This window comes from Mytilus edulis, chromosome 1 (genome assembly GCF_963676685.1).
Source record: "Mytilus edulis chromosome 1, xbMytEdul2.2, whole genome shotgun sequence".
Taxonomy (NCBI): Eukaryota; Metazoa; Mollusca; class Bivalvia; order Mytilida; family Mytilidae; genus Mytilus; species Mytilus edulis.
In genome coordinates, this window is record NC_092344.1 from 109,843,096 (window position 1) to 109,862,373 (window position 19,278).

General features: G+C 31.6%; 1 protein-coding gene across 1 annotated transcript; it reads left to right on the forward strand.

Moving 5' to 3' along the window:
• The first annotated feature begins 1,499 nt into the window (after nt 1-1,499).
• On the forward strand, nt 1,500-3,687 carry LOC139517895 (neurocalcin homolog). The gene is made up of 2 exons (XM_071309389.1): nt 1,500-2,374; nt 3,100-3,687. Exons 1-2 carry the CDS (start codon nt 1,982-1,984, stop codon nt 3,289-3,291), a joined length of 585 nt encoding a protein of 194 aa, XP_071165490.1. The 5' UTR covers nt 1,500-1,981; the 3' UTR covers nt 3,292-3,687.
• Nucleotides 3,688-19,278: the final 15,591 nt, after the last annotated feature.

Genomic DNA, 19,278 nt, shown 5'->3' on the forward strand with positions numbered 1-19,278 from the left:
TATATGAATCATGCATTTCCTTATTGTTTATTTTTTAAGAAGATATGAAAAAATACACTTTATTATTTAACTAATGACTGAAATTAATTAAAAGTTGAATACTTGATTTTTGGTACTAAAAAAGTCACCTTATCCTATAAGATTTTTTGAATTTTGTAATAGGAGTAAGCGGAAGCAAACAACAGAAGCATTGGCTATCTAAGTATTGTACCATAGGAGCGGTGCTGACCTTTTGGACCTTCAATTGTATCACATATATTTCAGAACGCGCGATACGCGTTTCAGGAACAACCAATAATAGCGACTGATATCCTTATTTAGATCTTAATTCTTGGAATTCCATATGGAAAAATCCATACAACAATTTACGATAAACGGGAAGACATTCCCCTTTCTTTTTGGTAACTGTCCTTTCCTCGATGGTGATGTTCCGTTGGCTCCTGCTTATTGGGTACTATATATTTCTCCGTTGATTCAAAATGCACGTGTTTAAAGTGAATTATCGGATTGCATCATTAAAATTCTGTTACAGTAGAGGTACATGCTAGTATATCATAAATTGGTCAAACATTTACTTTTTTTTACTGATTAAAAAGTAGGCTGTTTCAGAGAGTATAGTTTAACTTGAAGGAATTTTATAAAAAGTGACATTTCCAACTATTCATGTATATTTAAGGTGATTTTCAAAAAGCTAGCAAATTTAGGAATTGTCCATCAAATCTATCTGCTTGATCATCTTCGTGTATGGTAATGACTATATTTACTCATTATCTGAGAGTAGAGTAATCATTCAGAAGCTATCTACGTTTCTTTACACTGGATGTTTTATTCTGATCGCCGCGATACAGCCTTTTTGTGTTGAAGCGGCGTAAAGCGATCACCAAACAATCTTATTTTAAAATTCTTCTGTACCAACGTTGTATAACAGTTGTCATATATACCATAAAGATCGGTTACCAATGTGAGTTCCAATAAAACAGGATATGCTGTCAGTGTCTCCGGGAGGGTAAGTATAATAATCAAAGTATATCCTCATAGCTCTGTTGTCAAGGGTGATACTTGGTCAGTTTCATCCGAGTAAAATAAATTTCATCTTGTGCGACCATGTAAAGTTAAGTTCATTCGTGTTTTATTAAATCTGTAAATCGCGTTTTATTGCGAAAACTTCGTTAAATAATTTCACACAACATGAACTTAAAATGGTTTAAATCCTCTATTTGTATAATTGATGGCGTAATTTGAAGGCGGACGATTTTTTTAAAATGATTACATCTAATAAATTATGAAGCGGATACAATTTCTGAGGCGTTCAGTCATCCCATAGATTACACCCCTTTACAACTTTAACAATGGTTGTAACTTAAGAAAGTGCTATTATTCCCTAATATAGAGTAGGTTTTCCCAAATATTGAATTTCCGATTTTTTAATTATTTAAAGTAAGCTAGAAGAGTTACTGTCGTCAGTTCGTCTAAATTCTTAAACAAATTTTACATCAGGTAAGCATAAGTTTATATGCACATGGTATAAATGGTTATGACAACTCATACGTTTTAGCCAGTATATGGTTTCTTTTATTTAGTTTTACAAGAATATTATCAAATTTTAAACTGAATAAAATGTTTACGGTTCTTTTATAAGAAAGACGACATATATATTTAAAAACCCCATGAAATCATAAAATAATGCAAATTTGCTCTGAGCTTACTGGTTTGATTATTCGACTTTATAGGTTCCCAGCGTGCAATTTAGTAAAGATGCAAGAACTATATTGACGCTGAACTCAAATTTTCGTTTCAACTTGTAGAACAATTAAGGAAAGGGAAAATAGTTAATTCCACGTACAACTAGGTCGCAATTTCTTCTTTGTAGTGAATATTGGGACTAAGAAAATATTTCAATTATAAAAATGATGTCTAAAAGCACGAAACTGTGACGGAGTTCATCTACTTGTGTTTTTTTATTGTTGCAGTTATTTCCAAAATGGGCGCAAAAATATCCTCAAAGAAGCTGCAGCCTAAAACTATCAACGAACTTCAACATCACATTGATGTAGACTTTACTAAAGATGAAATTCAGGATTGGTACAAAGACTTCGAGAAACATCTTGGCCAAGGTGAAACTTCTCTCTCAAGGACAGCATTCATTAGAGTCTATAACAGCTTGTTTGACGGTGATGCTTCAATTTTTGCTGGACAAGTGTTTCGCACCTTCGATGTAGACAATAATAATATGGTTGATTTCAAGGAGTTTATTCTGGGATTGTGTATGTCTGGAAGTACAGACCCCAATGTAAAACTGAAATGGGCTTTCAGTATGTATGACATTGATCAAAATGGCTATATATCTCAGGATGAAATGAACCATATTCTCAACGTAAGTCATTATACCTAATTTATTAATAAGCTGATTTATATGCAAATATTTTACGTAATGATTTTTTTTTTCAACGTTCTTACATGAAATGTGTATACATTTTGTAATAGTCTTTACTTAAACAGCTGTCCCTTTAGCAGGCATGTGATGCATTGTCGGTGCAATGCATTTATGTTATTTTGCTATTTTCTATAGACTTTTTTGTTTAACTTCTGGATCTTTATGTATTTGTTATTGTTTTCAGTTAGAATAGAAGAGGTATACAATCAAGTGGTGTAATCTGCACCGTTGATCGGTTACGGCAATGTGGTTTCATCCCGCCAAAAAAAGAAACTATGTCATCTCCGGCCTTTAAATAATAGTACTATAAAGGCAACTGTTATATTACATAACCATTAATACATTAGCTATAAAAATCTGTGACTAATAGATACTGAACTATAAAACAAAGTATGACACAGATATAAGTGTGCCAGGTGTCCAAAAAACCTTCAGCAGTTTGAGACCAAAAATTTGATAAAAGATCGAAGAAATATGTAAATGGTGATTATATTAACCACTATGGTTCACTAAAAGAGAAGGGACGGATATATACATGTACCTTATTTATAAATCGATTTTACTGCAAAATTATGTTATGATTTTATCATAATGTAAATCATTTAGTTAAGTTTTATTATGATCATTTAAATGTACTAATAATGTGTTTTTTTGTTAATTGGTAGGCTGTGTGCAAAATGACAAACAGTCGTCTACCCGAAGAATTTACATCCATAGAAAATATGACCAAAAACATTTTTAATGTTCTTGATAAAAATTCGGACAATCAGATAAGCCTAGAAGAGTTTATAGAGGGTGCCGAGAAAATCCAATTTGTGATTGACATACTACAGTGTGATCCAGCGCCAGATACGTAAACATTCAATGATTTCACATCAAATACTCTCAGGTATAAAATGCTTTCAGGATCCTAAACCCTTAAAGGGATTCTGTACTGGAAAGTATTTATGACTTTCTAGTGATATTACAACAAAGAGTCATGTTTAGACATTGGTCTTTTTTATCTGTGATTTATAAATATATATATACATGGTCTCAGTCTTGAGGTACAATGGATTCCCATTAACAGCTAAAGCATGGAACAATGTGGAAATGATGTCGACAAAGATATTCAGTATCGGATGAAACATCATAACAACAGAATTACATTCGTAATAATATTTACCAAGAACGAGATGCAAATGAAATGTTTTGGTCATTTAGTTATTTTAGCATTAATGTAGAATAAAGAATTAGTTATTATGATGAGGAAATTAGACTTATGTATACTGTCTGCGTGCTTTTCTTGTTTTATTTTATCTATACAGTTGTTGTATTTTCCCAAAAAATCGGACTGTAGTAATTATTCGGATCATTTAATATTTAATAATTTTGAGGTTGTTAACTTTTAAAATCTCCGATCCAAATTTATGAGTACGCAATGAAGGGATGACACTTTTGGCATGCGAGATAAAAAGTATAGTGTGGGACAATTTTAAAACAAAAATCTGAATTTGTGAAGTGAGCATCCCTCTTCAATCATGATCTTTGCAGTTACTGTTATCTTTGCGAACTATGTGGTGGCCTTCGGCTGTTGTTTGCTCTTTGGTCGGGTTGTTGTCTCTTTGACATATTCCTCATTTCCATTCTCAATTTTAAGAGTTCTGATTTGTCTCGTTATTTGAGCTAGTATCGTATACATATATACCGAGGCTGCTGTTAGTGTTTTGTTCTGTTATATATATGTTACAGTAAATAGGTGAAATTAGGAATTACATGTAATTACTAAAATTTAGGAATTACAGGTAATCCCCGATGCACTTAGTTAATACAAGTAATTCCTGAAACGGCCCAGTTATTACTAGTAATTACTAATTTTTACACCTATTTACTGACTGCTAAAACAATGTTGTATTATGGTCAGGTGATCAAAAGTTATGGTAATACTAACTAAAAGATCAGTTAGTACAGTACGTAAATTTTGAATGGTTGATTTCTATAAAAAATATCTTGAATAAATATGGACTATCAAATATTTGGTTAAATCCGAGTAACTTTAGTTTTAATCCAAAATGGTTCAAGTTGAGCATTATACAGATTATTTTTGACCAATTTCAGCAGACAAGGAAATCAGAAATGGAAATTCTCCTAAAGCATAATGTTTTATTTTTTTAAAGAAAACTTTGAATTTTAAGAATATTTAGACTTACTACCTTATACAGATAAGATAACGTTTTGTAGGTTAAGAACTGGAATGAACTGTTATGTGCGTTAGCTTCGAGATATAAAAAAAAAATATATATATTTTTTTTGTTGTTAAATCATTAATAAAAATGATATAGTGAAATTATAATTCACTGTTAGCAGCCAATCTGGTTATATTTTGTTAAAATAGCTGAGAAACAAGGTTGATAAGTTGTGCACTTGCGAGGGAATATTTGGACCTCATTGAATATGTATTCGTGTGACCTCCAATTCAACCTCTAGCTGGAAATGGGTTATCGATGTATTTAAAAGCTATTAAAGTTGTAAGGGTTTTGCTGAACAAATATCCTACTTTTGCTGTTAATCGCAGGCTCAACAAAAATGAGGAAAAAATATTAAAATTTTCCTCTAGATACTATCTTTTGACTAGTACTGTAAGAAGCTTGTCAATATTGGTTAAAAATCCAGGATGGTTTATAAAACCTAATGTTTTTAAAACTTTAATTGCATAGTGAATGAAATGTGAACTTGGGGAAAAAACTCTAGTCCATTTATAAGTAATATACGAAAAAAAAAAGGATTCTTTTTACAAACTTTACTTTTGGATATTAACTTATGATCATAAAAAATTTGCTTCTGTCCATGTTTGGTAGAAATCCAGGATATTTGGAGAAAGTTATTTTAAAGATTTAAACCACAGTGCATGATGGAGATTTTAGTTTAACCAAATTATAAAAATCAATTTTAGATAGATATCATTGTCTTGCATGCATATATTTACAGAGTTTCAAAACCTATAAAACAACCATTTTCCAGTTTCAATTCACAAACACTAAAGAGTATGCACTTTTGATGTGCCTTATATTCCTACATCCTTAAGTAAGCTTCCTTAAAATTCCTATCCCTTTACTTTCTTATTTGGTATCTTGAATTATGTTTTTGATTTTAAAACAAAAACATCAAGTTAGTAAATAGCTGTAAAAATGACAAAAAAAATCAGTGATTACCAGTAATCACTGAAACAACTAGTAAATACAGGTAATTACTGAATTGGCTAGTAATTACAGGTATTTACTGAAATGTTTAGTAATTACATGTAATTCCTAATTTCACCTATTTACTGTAACATATATAATAAAATTATCCAAAATCGTATACAGTTGAAACATTGATTTCATAATCAGAAAGTACATATACTTGTAGAAATTAATTTTACCAACTTTTACATAAAAAGGCATGGATGACATTTCAGTTTACCAACTTTATAGAAACATGAGCACACAAAACAATATTTACGGTATGATCAGACAAATAAATCTGAAACAGAAATAAGTTGCAGTTGTACTAGGGGTATTCATGTATGTCGCTCCGGTAGTCATGAATAGTAACCAAATATAACCAAAAAAGTTCACTGACATTTATATGTATCTCGATTAAACCTGTAAAGTGTTACATAAATCAGATATTTAAATATTAGGATGAATAGCGTGACTTTCGGTCGAATTTTTCAGTGAACTGACACCGATATATACAAAATTGTATGCAGACGTTTTTCTGTTTGCCAGTTTATGGACAAAGTAAAACAAAACCCAAAATTGTAGAAAGGAATGTAGCTACTATGTATGTGTCAACTAAGAAATAACAAAAATGCAAATATCAAAAGCAAACAAAAAATTGCCAAGCACCTATGTAAGAATTAAAACAAAACACAAAAGTGTAGAAAGGAAGGTAGTTACTAAACGTATCTCCTAAAAAAATAACTAAACATGTCAATATCAAAAGCAAACAGAAAAAGTGCCCAGAACTAATGTGAGAAGTACTCAACCAAACGAATCAAAAATGTCGAAAAGAAAAGAAGAACTTACAAAACACGGCATAACATAATGATACCAGAAGAACAAAGACATGATATAAACGTTAGCTGTAAGAAAACTCCACTAACGGTTCTTCAGTAAGGTATACCTTTGAAGATGAAAAGGGATGTTCGGTACACATAAAAGTCAATATTTTTTTCAAAGATGCAATGAAGATACAAATTATCATATCATCATTTGGGAATACGGCGACACAAAGCCGGGATGCATTCGTGGTAAAGTAATGTTAACTTACATCAGTGGGTATATCAAGTTACTATGTTTATAAATATCAGCAATATTCTTTCACGGAAAAGGTAATAAATAAAACCCAAATTATATAAGAGGGTGTCAGTTTCGAACTATTCATTACAGTGTGGAATATGATTCATTTGTTGAGTCAGTGTCGACAAAATATCAGGTGAACAAATCTTTAAAAATAATTGCGGAAGAGAAAGAAAAAGCCCCCTCAAACTACTATATACATATGAATATATTTTAAAACATGAATTGCTGGTATTGCAAATGAAAACGATGCAAGTGTATGAAACCAAAACGAAGTAGGTACTAGATTAAATATATTGGGTTAAGTGAACCTATATTTACTAATACAATTAAGAAGGCAGATAAAATTTGAAACGTTATAAAGTATATGGTGGTGATCTCAATCTAAATGAGAAGTTTCAAATAAACTGAAGCATTCATATCAAATTTTTTTCTGGTTTTCTTAATAAGCTGTTTAAAATCATATTTTACAGGAGCATAATTCCGAAGCTTTTGCTATTTTTGAAATAGATGAGAAGTCAGAAGATGTGGTATGATAATCAATGAGATAACATCTATCAAATACGTCAAAGTTATCAACTATAGGTCACAGCTTTTAACAATGAACAAAACCAATATCACAAAGCAAGCTAGCATGACAAATGCAAAACAAGTTCCTTGGTAGAGAGGTCTAAATACAGCACAAACAGCATTTTCAAATGAATAGACCAAAAAAGTAAAAAGTATATGTTAACAAAACGCATTTGACTTGAAGGCCGTACAACGGATGTTCTTAAACAGTGCTGACTGCCATGTCGATTGCCAAATAAACAGATCCCCATATATAACAAAATGGATCTGAATTATGAATTAAATACCAAACAGAAAATAGTAAAAGATAATGTACGCAAAAATGAGGTTAACAAATGGTATATCATATCCCGATTTCGACAATAATGACTTCAGTGATGTTAGGAATCGAACTGGTATTTGAAATGCCATGTATAATTTACCTCAATTTAGGATAGACTTTTAATTGTCAAGATAGGATAAACAGATTATATAAACCCAAAGGCAAATATAATACAAGCCCAAACGAAGTCTTAATTGAAAACAACGTATATGTTACAGGGAATTTGTAAAATCAGGAATTTTATAAAATCACTGGACTAATCAGTGATTGTGTAAAATCACTAACAGTTTCAGTGGTTTTGTAAAATCCCTGAAATTGTTAGGGATTTTACAAAATCACTGAAAATAGAGTATACTTTATAGTACAGCCCGAAGAATGCCCTCAGATTTGAGGGAATCTCAAATTTCACAACTGATTACCTTCACAGTTTGAAGTCCTTGTAATTTATATATCACTCTTCCCTATAAACTGACCACAGATGTTACATATAGATTATCTGATAAGACAGTCAACATTTTGGCATTTTATGTCTTTTCTTGAAAAATTTCTACTACATGTAACATTATCTATGTGTGTATATTCTTCATAAGATTTTGACAATCAAGTCACTGTTTTTTATCAACTTCATGCTCAAATACAATTAAAGGAATATAAAATAAAGTTCTGAATATTTTTTTTTATTAATTTTCATATTTTTTTAAAATGTTAATTGAATGGATTGATAATTGTGGTCATTTGAAGATTAATTTTGACAAGAAATGAATATTCTTTGTAATTTTCACATTTTTTTTATAAATTTGATTTAATGATAAAACAAAATCTCCTTAATATTTAACCATTTTTTTTATAAAATATTGATGAAGCAAAGACAATTTGGAATAAGAACACCCCTCCCCCTTTTTATACGCCTGATTAAAGGAAGTCTTATGGTATATCTTTGTCCATTTGTCCAGTGGCGGATCCAGCCATTTTAAAAAGGGGGGGTTCCCAACCCAGAGTAAAAGGGGGGGGGGGTTCCAAATATAGGCTCCCATTCAAATGCATTGATCGGCTTTAAAAAAAAGGGGGGTTTCAACCCCCGGAACCCCCCCCCCCCTTGATCCGCCACTGTTGTCCGTCTGTCTTTAACATGTCAGACATTAACATTATCTAGTATTTGGACAAAAACTCAAAAGTTCTCATGAAACTTTAGTGAATTGTTTATATCTATTTATTTAAGCTCCCTTTCGCTTTTTATAAATTATTTACTTTCATTTCCAAGTTATGTTATAGTTATTGACCAAGCAAGTCGGTATATAGAATTTAATCTGCACAGCTCATGTGACCCTTATTAACCCGAACGACGTAGGAGTTCGGGTTAAAGGGTCATCCTGAGCGCGTGCAGATTAAATTCTATATACCGATTTGATTGGCCAATAACTGTTTTAACACATGACGTCATTAATTTACGTGAACGTTTTAGATGTGGACGATGTTCCGCAATCCACGGATCCTAGGAAAGTTTATTGTAGGGTAAAGAAAGGGGAAAATACGACTTTCATTGGTAAGTTTCAAATTGATAACTTTTTGGGGGGTTTAGACTTATTGTAAAATTGCGATTTAATGGTAGATTTTTTTTTTAATGTTTCTGTTAAATCTATTCCCATTTTTATTTAATAAGTGACGTTTAAGACTTTGACAAATTGAGTACTTTCAAATCGTTGTATGAAAAAAAAATCATAACCGGAAGGGTTATTGAGTTTAGATTTATTGCTTTTGAATTTCTTTCCATCAATGATATGCTTTAATAGAGAAAGATAAACCGAGGAAGATGTTAGTTATATTACCTAAATTTTAAATGTTTAATAAACGGAAAATACGTTTCTCTTTCCAATGTTTTACTCCCCCCTTCCCCAAATTTCTTTGTATCTAGTGTATTAATTTTTAAGACACGTCCATCTAAATGAAGTCTGGTTGATCTCCAGCTAATCTCCCTGTTTTCAAACAAACTTAAATATGATCCCCTTTAAATTCGATCCAAAAATATGGGGAATAGATATTCAAAAAGTCGTTATAAATTCCATTGAGTCTAAAACTAATCCAAATCAGATTTCTTTTATTCGGATATTCTTAGATACATTTCTTTTTTGGCGGAAATTACCAAAAAATGTTTTAACAATCTTTCTGACTTTAAAACACTGATTTAAGATTTATGTTGTACGCAAAATATAATAAAACGTTTTATGTTCAAGCTAAGATGTAAAAAAAAGAATGAGAAACCTTTCTTTTTTCCTATTTTGAAACTACGATGTTTGTACAAAGTTCAATTGTGTCGTAATTTCAAGGCAGATGGCGGATTCGGGGTGGGGACGAACATGTCGTTCACCCTAGGATTGGACAAAGTATCGTGTTTTGCCTTACAATCGTCAATATTGTTTTTAGTCTCGCTACACTCGGTGATATATTTTTTTAATTTGATAGAATAACGCCCCTTTCAAAATCTAGGAACCGCCCCTAAAGGTAAAAATAGATTTGAACTGTGCAGTATATCTGAGGTAGTTAATGCAGTGGCGGATCCAGAGGGGGGGTTCCGGGGGTCCTCACCCCCCTTTATTTTGGCCGATCAATACATTTGAATCGTGACATATGTTTGCACCCCCCTGCACCCCCCCCTTTGCCCTGGGCTAGCACCCCCCCCCTTTCGAAAATTCCTGCATCCGCCACTGGTTAATGCACACCTTTGCTGTGCATTATCCAGATTATAGCACAGTAAAAACAAAGAGATTTTACCCATGTCATGTGTTAAGGGATTTTATTCATGAAAAGGAGTGATTCACAATAACCTTAAAGTGCTTTGACCATTTTTCGTTAAACTTTGTTGACTGATTTATATCTATTAAGATAACCCCCCTTTTTCATAAATTTCTGGTATTACATTGAGAAGTTATTGAACTGTATTCTTGAAAACTGTTAGGCGTATCATGCGCTCTAGCTCATGGCGCAGCTGTTTATGATTTTTATGCCCCACCTACTATAGTAGAGGGGCTTTATGTTTTCTAGTTGTAGCCTCCGTTTGTCTGTTCGTTTGTCAGTCCAGAATAGTAGTTGAATCAACTTAAATCTTTGTTTTATACAATACACAATGTATATTCACTTTTACTACCAACTGATAAATTAAAATAATCTTTACCATTCAGTGATAACAAGCACTTTTTGTTACATTTTAATATTTTATGATGTATTTAAATGAGTAGTTATTGTTGCAAACTCCATTAGAAATTTGATTTGAGATCAGTTTTGAAAAAAGGGAAAGGGGGATGTGAAAAAAAAATTGGTGGGGTGGGGTGGGGGATTAAATTTTTCTCATTTCAGATTTCATAAATAAAAAGAAAATTTCTTCAAACATTTTTTTGAGAGGATTAATATTCAACAGCATAGTGATTGCTCAAAGACAAAAAAATTATTTTAAGTTCATTAGACCACATTCATTCTGTGTCCAAAACCTATGCTGTGTCAACTATTTAATCACAATCCAAATTTAGAGCTGAATCCAGCTTGAATGTTGTGTCCATACTTGCCCCAACCGTTCAGGGTTCAACCTCTGCGGTCGTATAAAGCTGCGCCCTGCGGAGCATCTGGTTAAAACATCTACAAGTGCTGGATTTTTTCCCTATGTTATAACCCATTGGTGGCCTTCGTCGGTTTTCTGCTTTTTTGTCGGGTTGTTGTCTCTTTTACACATTCCCCATTTCCATTCTCAATTTTTTTTCATATTCCAACTTATTTTCTCTTATTTTAAACGTTTTATCTCACTAATTCCAATGCAATGCTATAACAATAAAAGTGTTTTATATACATATTGCCCCTCTATTCAGTGGAAAATGAAAAGGGGTGTGTGTCCACTTCACATTTGCACGTCAACAGAATTAGGTATTATTTTAGCCTTAAAATGAAGAATATATGGATTGGTTCTGAACCTGATTGATTTCAATATAGTTATTTGAGTACACTGACTGCCTTAGAGGGGACTGCTCCGGTTAGCCGTTAGTGATTCCCTATTTAATCAATCAAATTTCTCCCAGAAAAAGGAGGGGGGGGCTTTGTCCCCTTCTAAATCCGCTTCTGGAGTATCCCCATAATTGAAACCAAATTCGAACCATTCAAAGTATTACAAGAAAGGAAACATATAGGTTAGGGATACCTGATGAGGATAGGTGACCGTCACCAAAACACCTTTAGTATTAGAACCACAGACCAGATTTTTATTTTTATTCTAAATATATACATACACACAATAAATATACTACAAGCTTGCAAGTGGGAATTAAAAAAAAAAAATCAAAATAAATGCTAAAAAATGTATTCCATAAAAACTTTTTGAACAAGAAATATTTATCCTTCACTGAATATACCATAATATTAAAACATATCATATTTGCTAAATTTATAATATTTATCATAGCATTTCCAAATTAGCTGCAGAAATCCTAAAGAAAAATTAAATTAATATATTATTTAAATGAAATTTTAAATTAATTTTTTTTTCATTCAAAATACCTTGACTATGAAAATATTTTGTAGACAAGAATATAAAATGTATGGATTTAGTGCAGAGGATATGAAAATTAAATAATCTTGACCAGCTAACCATCTGTGTTCATTTGATAACATCAGTGGACACCAACTGTGAATGAAGCACTTAACCTAATCATTTAATTGCTTGTATAAACAATCAATTACATGGTTTCAATGTTGAATATCAGGGAAAATCCGGGCTGTTCTCTAAACTTGTGTATAATGATAATGGCTAAAAGGCATTTAAACGGGTATTTAGACCACTCTGAATTTGCTTATTTTTGCAAGACAAGTTTGGGTGACATCCCTACCACTATAACCTATTGATATGTGAATTTTCTTAACTATGTTGTACATGTCTTCAAGACATACATAACATTTTTAAAACATCTTCATCTGATGAATATCGTTTTTAACAATTTTTTTTAAATCTTCACATTGAAGAACTTCATACCTTCATTATCAACAAAATATTTACTTTATTTGGATTAAAAGAGTTGAGAAATTTTAGAAACTTATTCAAAGTTATACCACTTTGTGAAAGAATACATGTGTCTAATAAATGACCAAAGTAGGTAAAACTTTGTTTATTTTTGCTTGGTTAGATTAACCTATTCATAAACATGCAAGTACAAAACAAAGTATTATTACCAATATTTTCTCTTGTCTTTTTTTTTTATTATTATTTTGTGAATATAAATGTTATTTTGTAGGCAGCAAATTAATAATACAACACTTATTTGCTTTTATATATCAATTTTCATGCAGCAATAAGATGCTCTTGATCTGATATTCATGTAATATTTGCCACTGGATCACATACCCTAACCCACTCAATTTCTTATACCTTACATATGTGTTTTTCTTCTTTAATGACAGCAATCAACCTAATGTTCAGTTTTTATATTTGATTAAAAAAAATTGATATAATTGGTTTTATTTTCTACAGTAATTATACAGAAAAACTATAATAAACAGTAACTTTCTTTCAAACACGGTAGTGATAAGAGCTTGTTTTGTCTTCTTTCTCATTGACAAAATATTCCAAAATGTTTATCATATTTTCCCTGGTTCCATATGTTGCACTTTAATTTTACCTCAATTATTTGAAGTAACTTTTGTGGGTATGTTTGCTCTTGATTTCAAGACATTTGTGCCTGAGCCATTGTTCTACAGTATGTCACATTGTCAGTTGGTTTGTGCATGAAAACTACTCACTTAATATTAAAATAAAGACTAGATTAACCTCAAACTTATTGAGTGTTACTGTTGTAGTCTTTTTTCACAGAAATTCTTAATAAAAGTGAATGAATGTATTTTACAAATTTCCTGAATTTAATCAGTGAATCTGTAAAAAAAGATCTTTATTATTTCAGGGATTTTGTAAAATCACAAGTCAAAATCAGGGATTTTATAAAATCACTAATCAGTTCAGTGATTTTACAAATTCCCTGAAATTTCAGTGATTTTACAAATTCCCTGAAATTTCAGTGATTTTACAAAATCACTGATTTCACAAATTCCCTGTAACATATATAAGCCTGGAGCTGGCATGTCAGTAACTGCTAGTAATCCTATGTTAAATAATGTTTATTCTTATCATTTTGCTTAGTTTCTTGTTTCCTATTCTGACACCGAACTCGTACTTCTTTTGAACTCAGTTTTACTGTGCGTTTTGCTGTGTTTGTTTATTCCACATTGGCTAGAGGTATCAGGGAGGGGTTGGATATCAGAAACACGTTTATCTCTGTCCCTTTTTTTGCACCTGTCCCGAGTCGGGAACTTCTAGCCTTTGTTAGTCAAGTGTTTTTTAATGGAAGTTAGGTTTTTTTGGGGTATATTTCGGAAGTTAATGTGGCGTCTATTTCGCTGAACTAGTATACATAATTGTTCAGGGCACAGCTGAAGTCACCCTCTAGTGCTGGTTTTTCTCACTGTAACATGCCCGTTTGTGGCCTTGTGCCGTTTTTTGTTCTTGGGTTTGTTTGTTGTCTCTTTGACACATTTCCCGTTTCCATTCCCTTTTCTATAAAGTCCCAATAACAATGAAACATGATCTCTGATGAGCTCTCTGTACTGAGTTTCAAAAGCTATGATAAATGCAATTCAAGAACCGATTATAATAAGGTGAACATCAACCTGACAAAATACATGACAATTTTATTTTGGGATAAATGATTCCCTCTTATTTGGGTCAAAGTTACTGTCTTGCATTAATTTTGTCAACATATGCTATCCGACTTACTTCTTTATCACGATAAATTGAGCACGATTGTTGGATCAAGTAGCATATCATAGCGACAATAAGGAATCACTGATGTATGGCAAACATTTGTTGATTGAGAAACTACCTTTCGACAAGAAAAATGTCCCTGTTTGCAAATGTTTAGAAGGTTAGACGCTGAAAATCTCAACACTTTATAAAAAAAGATGTATTTTTTTTAAATTTCTGAAATGTTGATACATTCCTTAGGCTTACTGTTAACAAATTTGCTATTTGACCGGCACCGGCAAAATAGCAAATTTGCTATTTAGCCGGCACTGAATAAAACTGTTCATTGACATGATTAGTAGATGAGACTACTATAACACATCTATCTATAATACTAAAATTACGAGGTCCAATTTGTCAGCCGTCATCACGTACAAACGACGAATCAAAGAATTCAACTTTATATATAACTAATATAGTACAAAGGTGTAGATTAAAAATTACACCACTCCAGGCCCTTTTGTTTTCCACGTAATTAATATTGCTAATAATTAAGAAGTTCCGGGTTGAGTCCGATACCGATACCAATAGTAAACTCACCTGTTACCTTATTTGTACGTTCCGCATCTGACAGGCGCACCACCAAACGGTGTATTCAGGATTAATATGCTATATACACGGGTCATATACACAGGGTTGACACTACTAGATTGTCAAATTGTTACCTTTTGTATCATTTTAATCAGTAAAACTGTCTAAGATAACAATACGAATACTAAAAATCTGGACTAAATAAGGCGTATAGGTACAGTTTTCAATTTGTTAGCCGGCATGACGTAAAACAGCGAATCAAAGAATTCAACTTTATAACTAATATAGGGCAATGCTGTTGATTAAAAAATATTCCATTCCAGGACCTTTTGTTTTCCAACTAATTAATACTACCAATAATTGATAAGTTCCAGTTCGACGGATTCAAACAGAAAGATTTGAAAGCAGAGAAAACTGCGTATCTTATAATCGGCATGACTTTATCAGATGACAATACTAATATCAAAATAAGGCTTGCGCATAGTTATATACTTTAATTCAGTCACGGACCCGCGATATCACGGGTGTGTTCTAGAATTACGAGGTCCAATTTGTCAGCCGTCATCACGTAGAAACGACAAATCACAGAATTCAACTTTATATATAACTAATATAGTACAAAGGTGTAGATTAAAAATTACACCACTCCAGGCCCTTTTGTTTTCCACGTAATTAATATTGCCAATAATTAAGAAGTTCCGGGTCGAGTCCGCTACCGATACCAATAGTATATATTCACCTGTTACCTATTACCTATTACCTTATCTGTACGTTCCGCATCTGACAGGCGCACCATCAAACGTTATATTTAGGATTAATATGCTATATACACGGGTCATAACCACAGGGTTGACACTACTAAATTGTCAAATTGTTACCTATTGTAGTATTTTAATCAGTAAGACTTTCTAAGATAACAATAAGAATACTAAAAATCTGGACTAAAAATAAGGCGTATAGGTACAGTTTTCAATTTGTTAGTGGGCATGACGTAAAACAGCGAAGCAAAGAATTCAACTTTATAACTTATATAGGACAATGCTGTTGATTAAAGAATACTCCATTCCAGGACCTTTTGTTTTCCAAATAATTAATATTATTGTTTCAGTTCGACGGGTTCAAACAGAAAGACTTGAAAGCAGAGAAAAACTGTGTATCTTACAATCGGCATGACTTTATCAGATGACAATACTAATACTAAAATAAGGCTTGCGCATAGTTATATACCTTAAATCAGTCACGGACCCGTGATATCACGGGTGTGTTCTAGTATATATATATAGTAGTCTCAACAAGGACGTATATGTTAGTTATACGTCCTTGGTCTCAGTTAGTAGAGAATAAAAAATCTTAATTATAATTTAAATCATTTTATCACAATCATGACAATATCAAGCATTAAAAATACAGTACAATCAAAAATAAAATATTAAAGATGTTTATAAGTAAATAATTTATAACTTTATGATATTAATTAAAAGCATGAAAACACATTTGTATATATACATTATAAATTATTTATTTTTTTAAATATTTATAAAAAAGATGATTTTTAAATCTGTGTAAAATCTATGGTTAAATATCCTGCCGTGTGATAAAAATAGTATTATGTAAAACTACATCATAAAACAGACATGACAGACGGTCACAATATTAAAAGTTGTTTGCTATAAATTTCAAATGGACTCATGATTTAACATTTGCAACATTTCCGCAAGACATTGTAAATCTATTGTTTTGAATTGAATATGTAGCTCAATTTATTTTCCAATTCGAATTTTGGGAGCTAACTCTTAGTACAAAACGATGGCGCTTACAATTTAATGAATTATCTGTCAAAATTTTATTTTTGAACTAAAAATGTTTCAAGTTTCCAAATTAAATTTCCGATGGGACATATCCGTACATCATATTCTTCTGAAAATATGTATGCAAATTTTAAATGGAGACAGCCATGTTAACCAATACTGAAATATATCACGTCATACAATGTTCATGCAAAATTTCGAAGAGTTGCGTGAACATTTCGCGAATTGTTTGAGTTTTATGTTTCGAGTTTGTTACATGGGACAACGCTAAGTAAACGTTTTTCGGATAATCTGTGTCTTCCTAAGCCTATGGATATTATATTTTTATTCTTTCTCTATCATAATGTGAAAATTTTAGAATCAATCTTTATTTTCATGTGTAATTTGAAATATTTATTTCAGCATTTCTATAAAAATTTTCCCGTCAAATATTTACTTTACGCTATTTTTCGTGGTAGTAGCAATATCTAACGTTGCGTCAATACTTTTTGATTATTTAAATCAATATTTGCAATTGAGTCCAAACAAGAGGCAGTTACAAGTTCAGGTCTTGCTGAATCAACTTGTTCCTCTGTTATCAAAATGTTGTTATTTACAGCATTTTTTGATAAATCGCTTTAAACAAACCAGTCTAACATAAAAAAAATCCATATGGTTTTTACGGGTACACTTTTTTGGAAGACCGATCGATGACAGTTCGCCCATGACAGTTTGGGTTAAACCTTTTGGCCTTCCAGGTTTCTTGATATTTTGTGGAAGTAATATGTGCGAAACATGCCACCCACAACAATTAGAATCAAGTAGGTGCTCTTCTTGTTGAGCTGTATCTCGTTCTTCTTCTTGCGAAACTAGTTTTTGTGATTTTTCAAATATATAAGATTTGCCCTAAGTCATATATACAGGTACATAATGTGTTTTTTTTCTAAAGGAGAGTTTATTTTTTAGAATATATTGAATTTTATAGTTAAAAGTTTAAGTGTTTATATGAGTAACAGTAACAAAAGTTTTTAAATATAAAATTTAATTCCAGTGAGATATAGTTTTTTATCAGAGCCGGCTAAATAGCAAATTTGCTATTTTGCCGGTGCCGGTCAAATAGCAAATTTGCTATTTTGCCGTTGCCGGTCAAATAGCCACTGCCTACTTTTTTTATGTTAACCTCTGTTGGCCTTTTCCAACGTGTTGTTAACTGTTATCTGAGACAAATTAAAGCTGTTAACTATTTTCAACCCAATTTGCATTTTTGTTAACTGTTTTTGCCAAAATCGAGGTGTTGTTAACATGTTAAAATTGTTGCACACTCAAGCTTAAATTGACGACCTAACTATGCACATCACCAATTACTGTTGGTAGTACACCAAGAACACGGAAAACACATGCACTTATAATATCTCAAGGTGAATTTTTTTAACTATATGACATTTATCATTATTAAAGTTCTGACACTTTGATAGATTTAACTCCATTTTATCGCCAATGCTTTGTAAAATTATGCATGGTATACGAGTATTACTACGATCACATATCGTTAATATTGGTCAAAGCATGATCTCAGTAGTATCAGCATTTACTATCTTACCTTGGGCACAAGTCAACTAGGCATAAATTGGAAACAAAATAATTTACAAATATTACACTAGTTGACCTTTTAACTGAATTGTTCCATAAAAAGAGATTCTTGACAGGTCTTTAACATTGATGGGTAATAAATCAAACGACATGGATGCCAAACTAAAGGTCTCAAATTTAATCAACCTGGTTAGCTTTTGTTCATACTTAATAACACTGGGGACAAAATAACATATAAAGAAAAACTGCACAGTTATTTTTAAATGGCAAATTAACAAGACTAATTAGTGTAGACAAAACTTCTAGTGTAGAGAATAAAAATGTTGAGAGATGATATTGGGGCATAAACCACAAATCAAAGAAAAAATTGACGAAAAGACAAACAACCTTTCACAAAACACTAAATAGAATATGCAGCCACCTAAAAAAAATGTGAATGAGTTCGTGTGATCCAAAGTGGTCACCAGTTATTGCTCAACTTAAGGAACCAGTCATGATGTACCATTGTGTGTGTGCATTTTTTGCATGTTGAATTAAATGATTGTTTTTTAACCATCAAAATTATTGTTTAAGAATAGAATATGTTTACAAATATTAATTCACACTATCAAGTCAAAATATATTTTATGTTTTTTTTTTTGTTCAGAGTGTTTGTATTTTCATTCTTGAACACATTTAAATATTAATGTTATTTGATGTTTCCTATAATGTAAAAAATATATATCTGGCACTTCTTTTTCACTTTTTAATGCCTTGGTAACAACACATACACAACTTAATCTTTTTCTTGAATTGACAGTAGTAACTCCTGATGAAAAGATAATTTGGATTAAAAAAAGAATAGCTGAAATATTTTTACAGAAACAAGGAAAAAGTAAGTCTTTCTTTCAAAATGG

Bases quoted from the DNA above. Each gene is read 5' to 3' on its own strand.
- LOC139517895 (XM_071309389.1), top strand. From the start codon at position 1,982: ATGGGCGCAAAAATATCCTCAAAGAAGCTGCAGCCTAAAACTATCAAC. The intron at 2,375-3,099 runs GTAAGTCATTAT...GTTAATTGGTAG, and splicing joins AAATGAACCATATTCTCAAC to GCTGTGTGCAAAATGACAAA.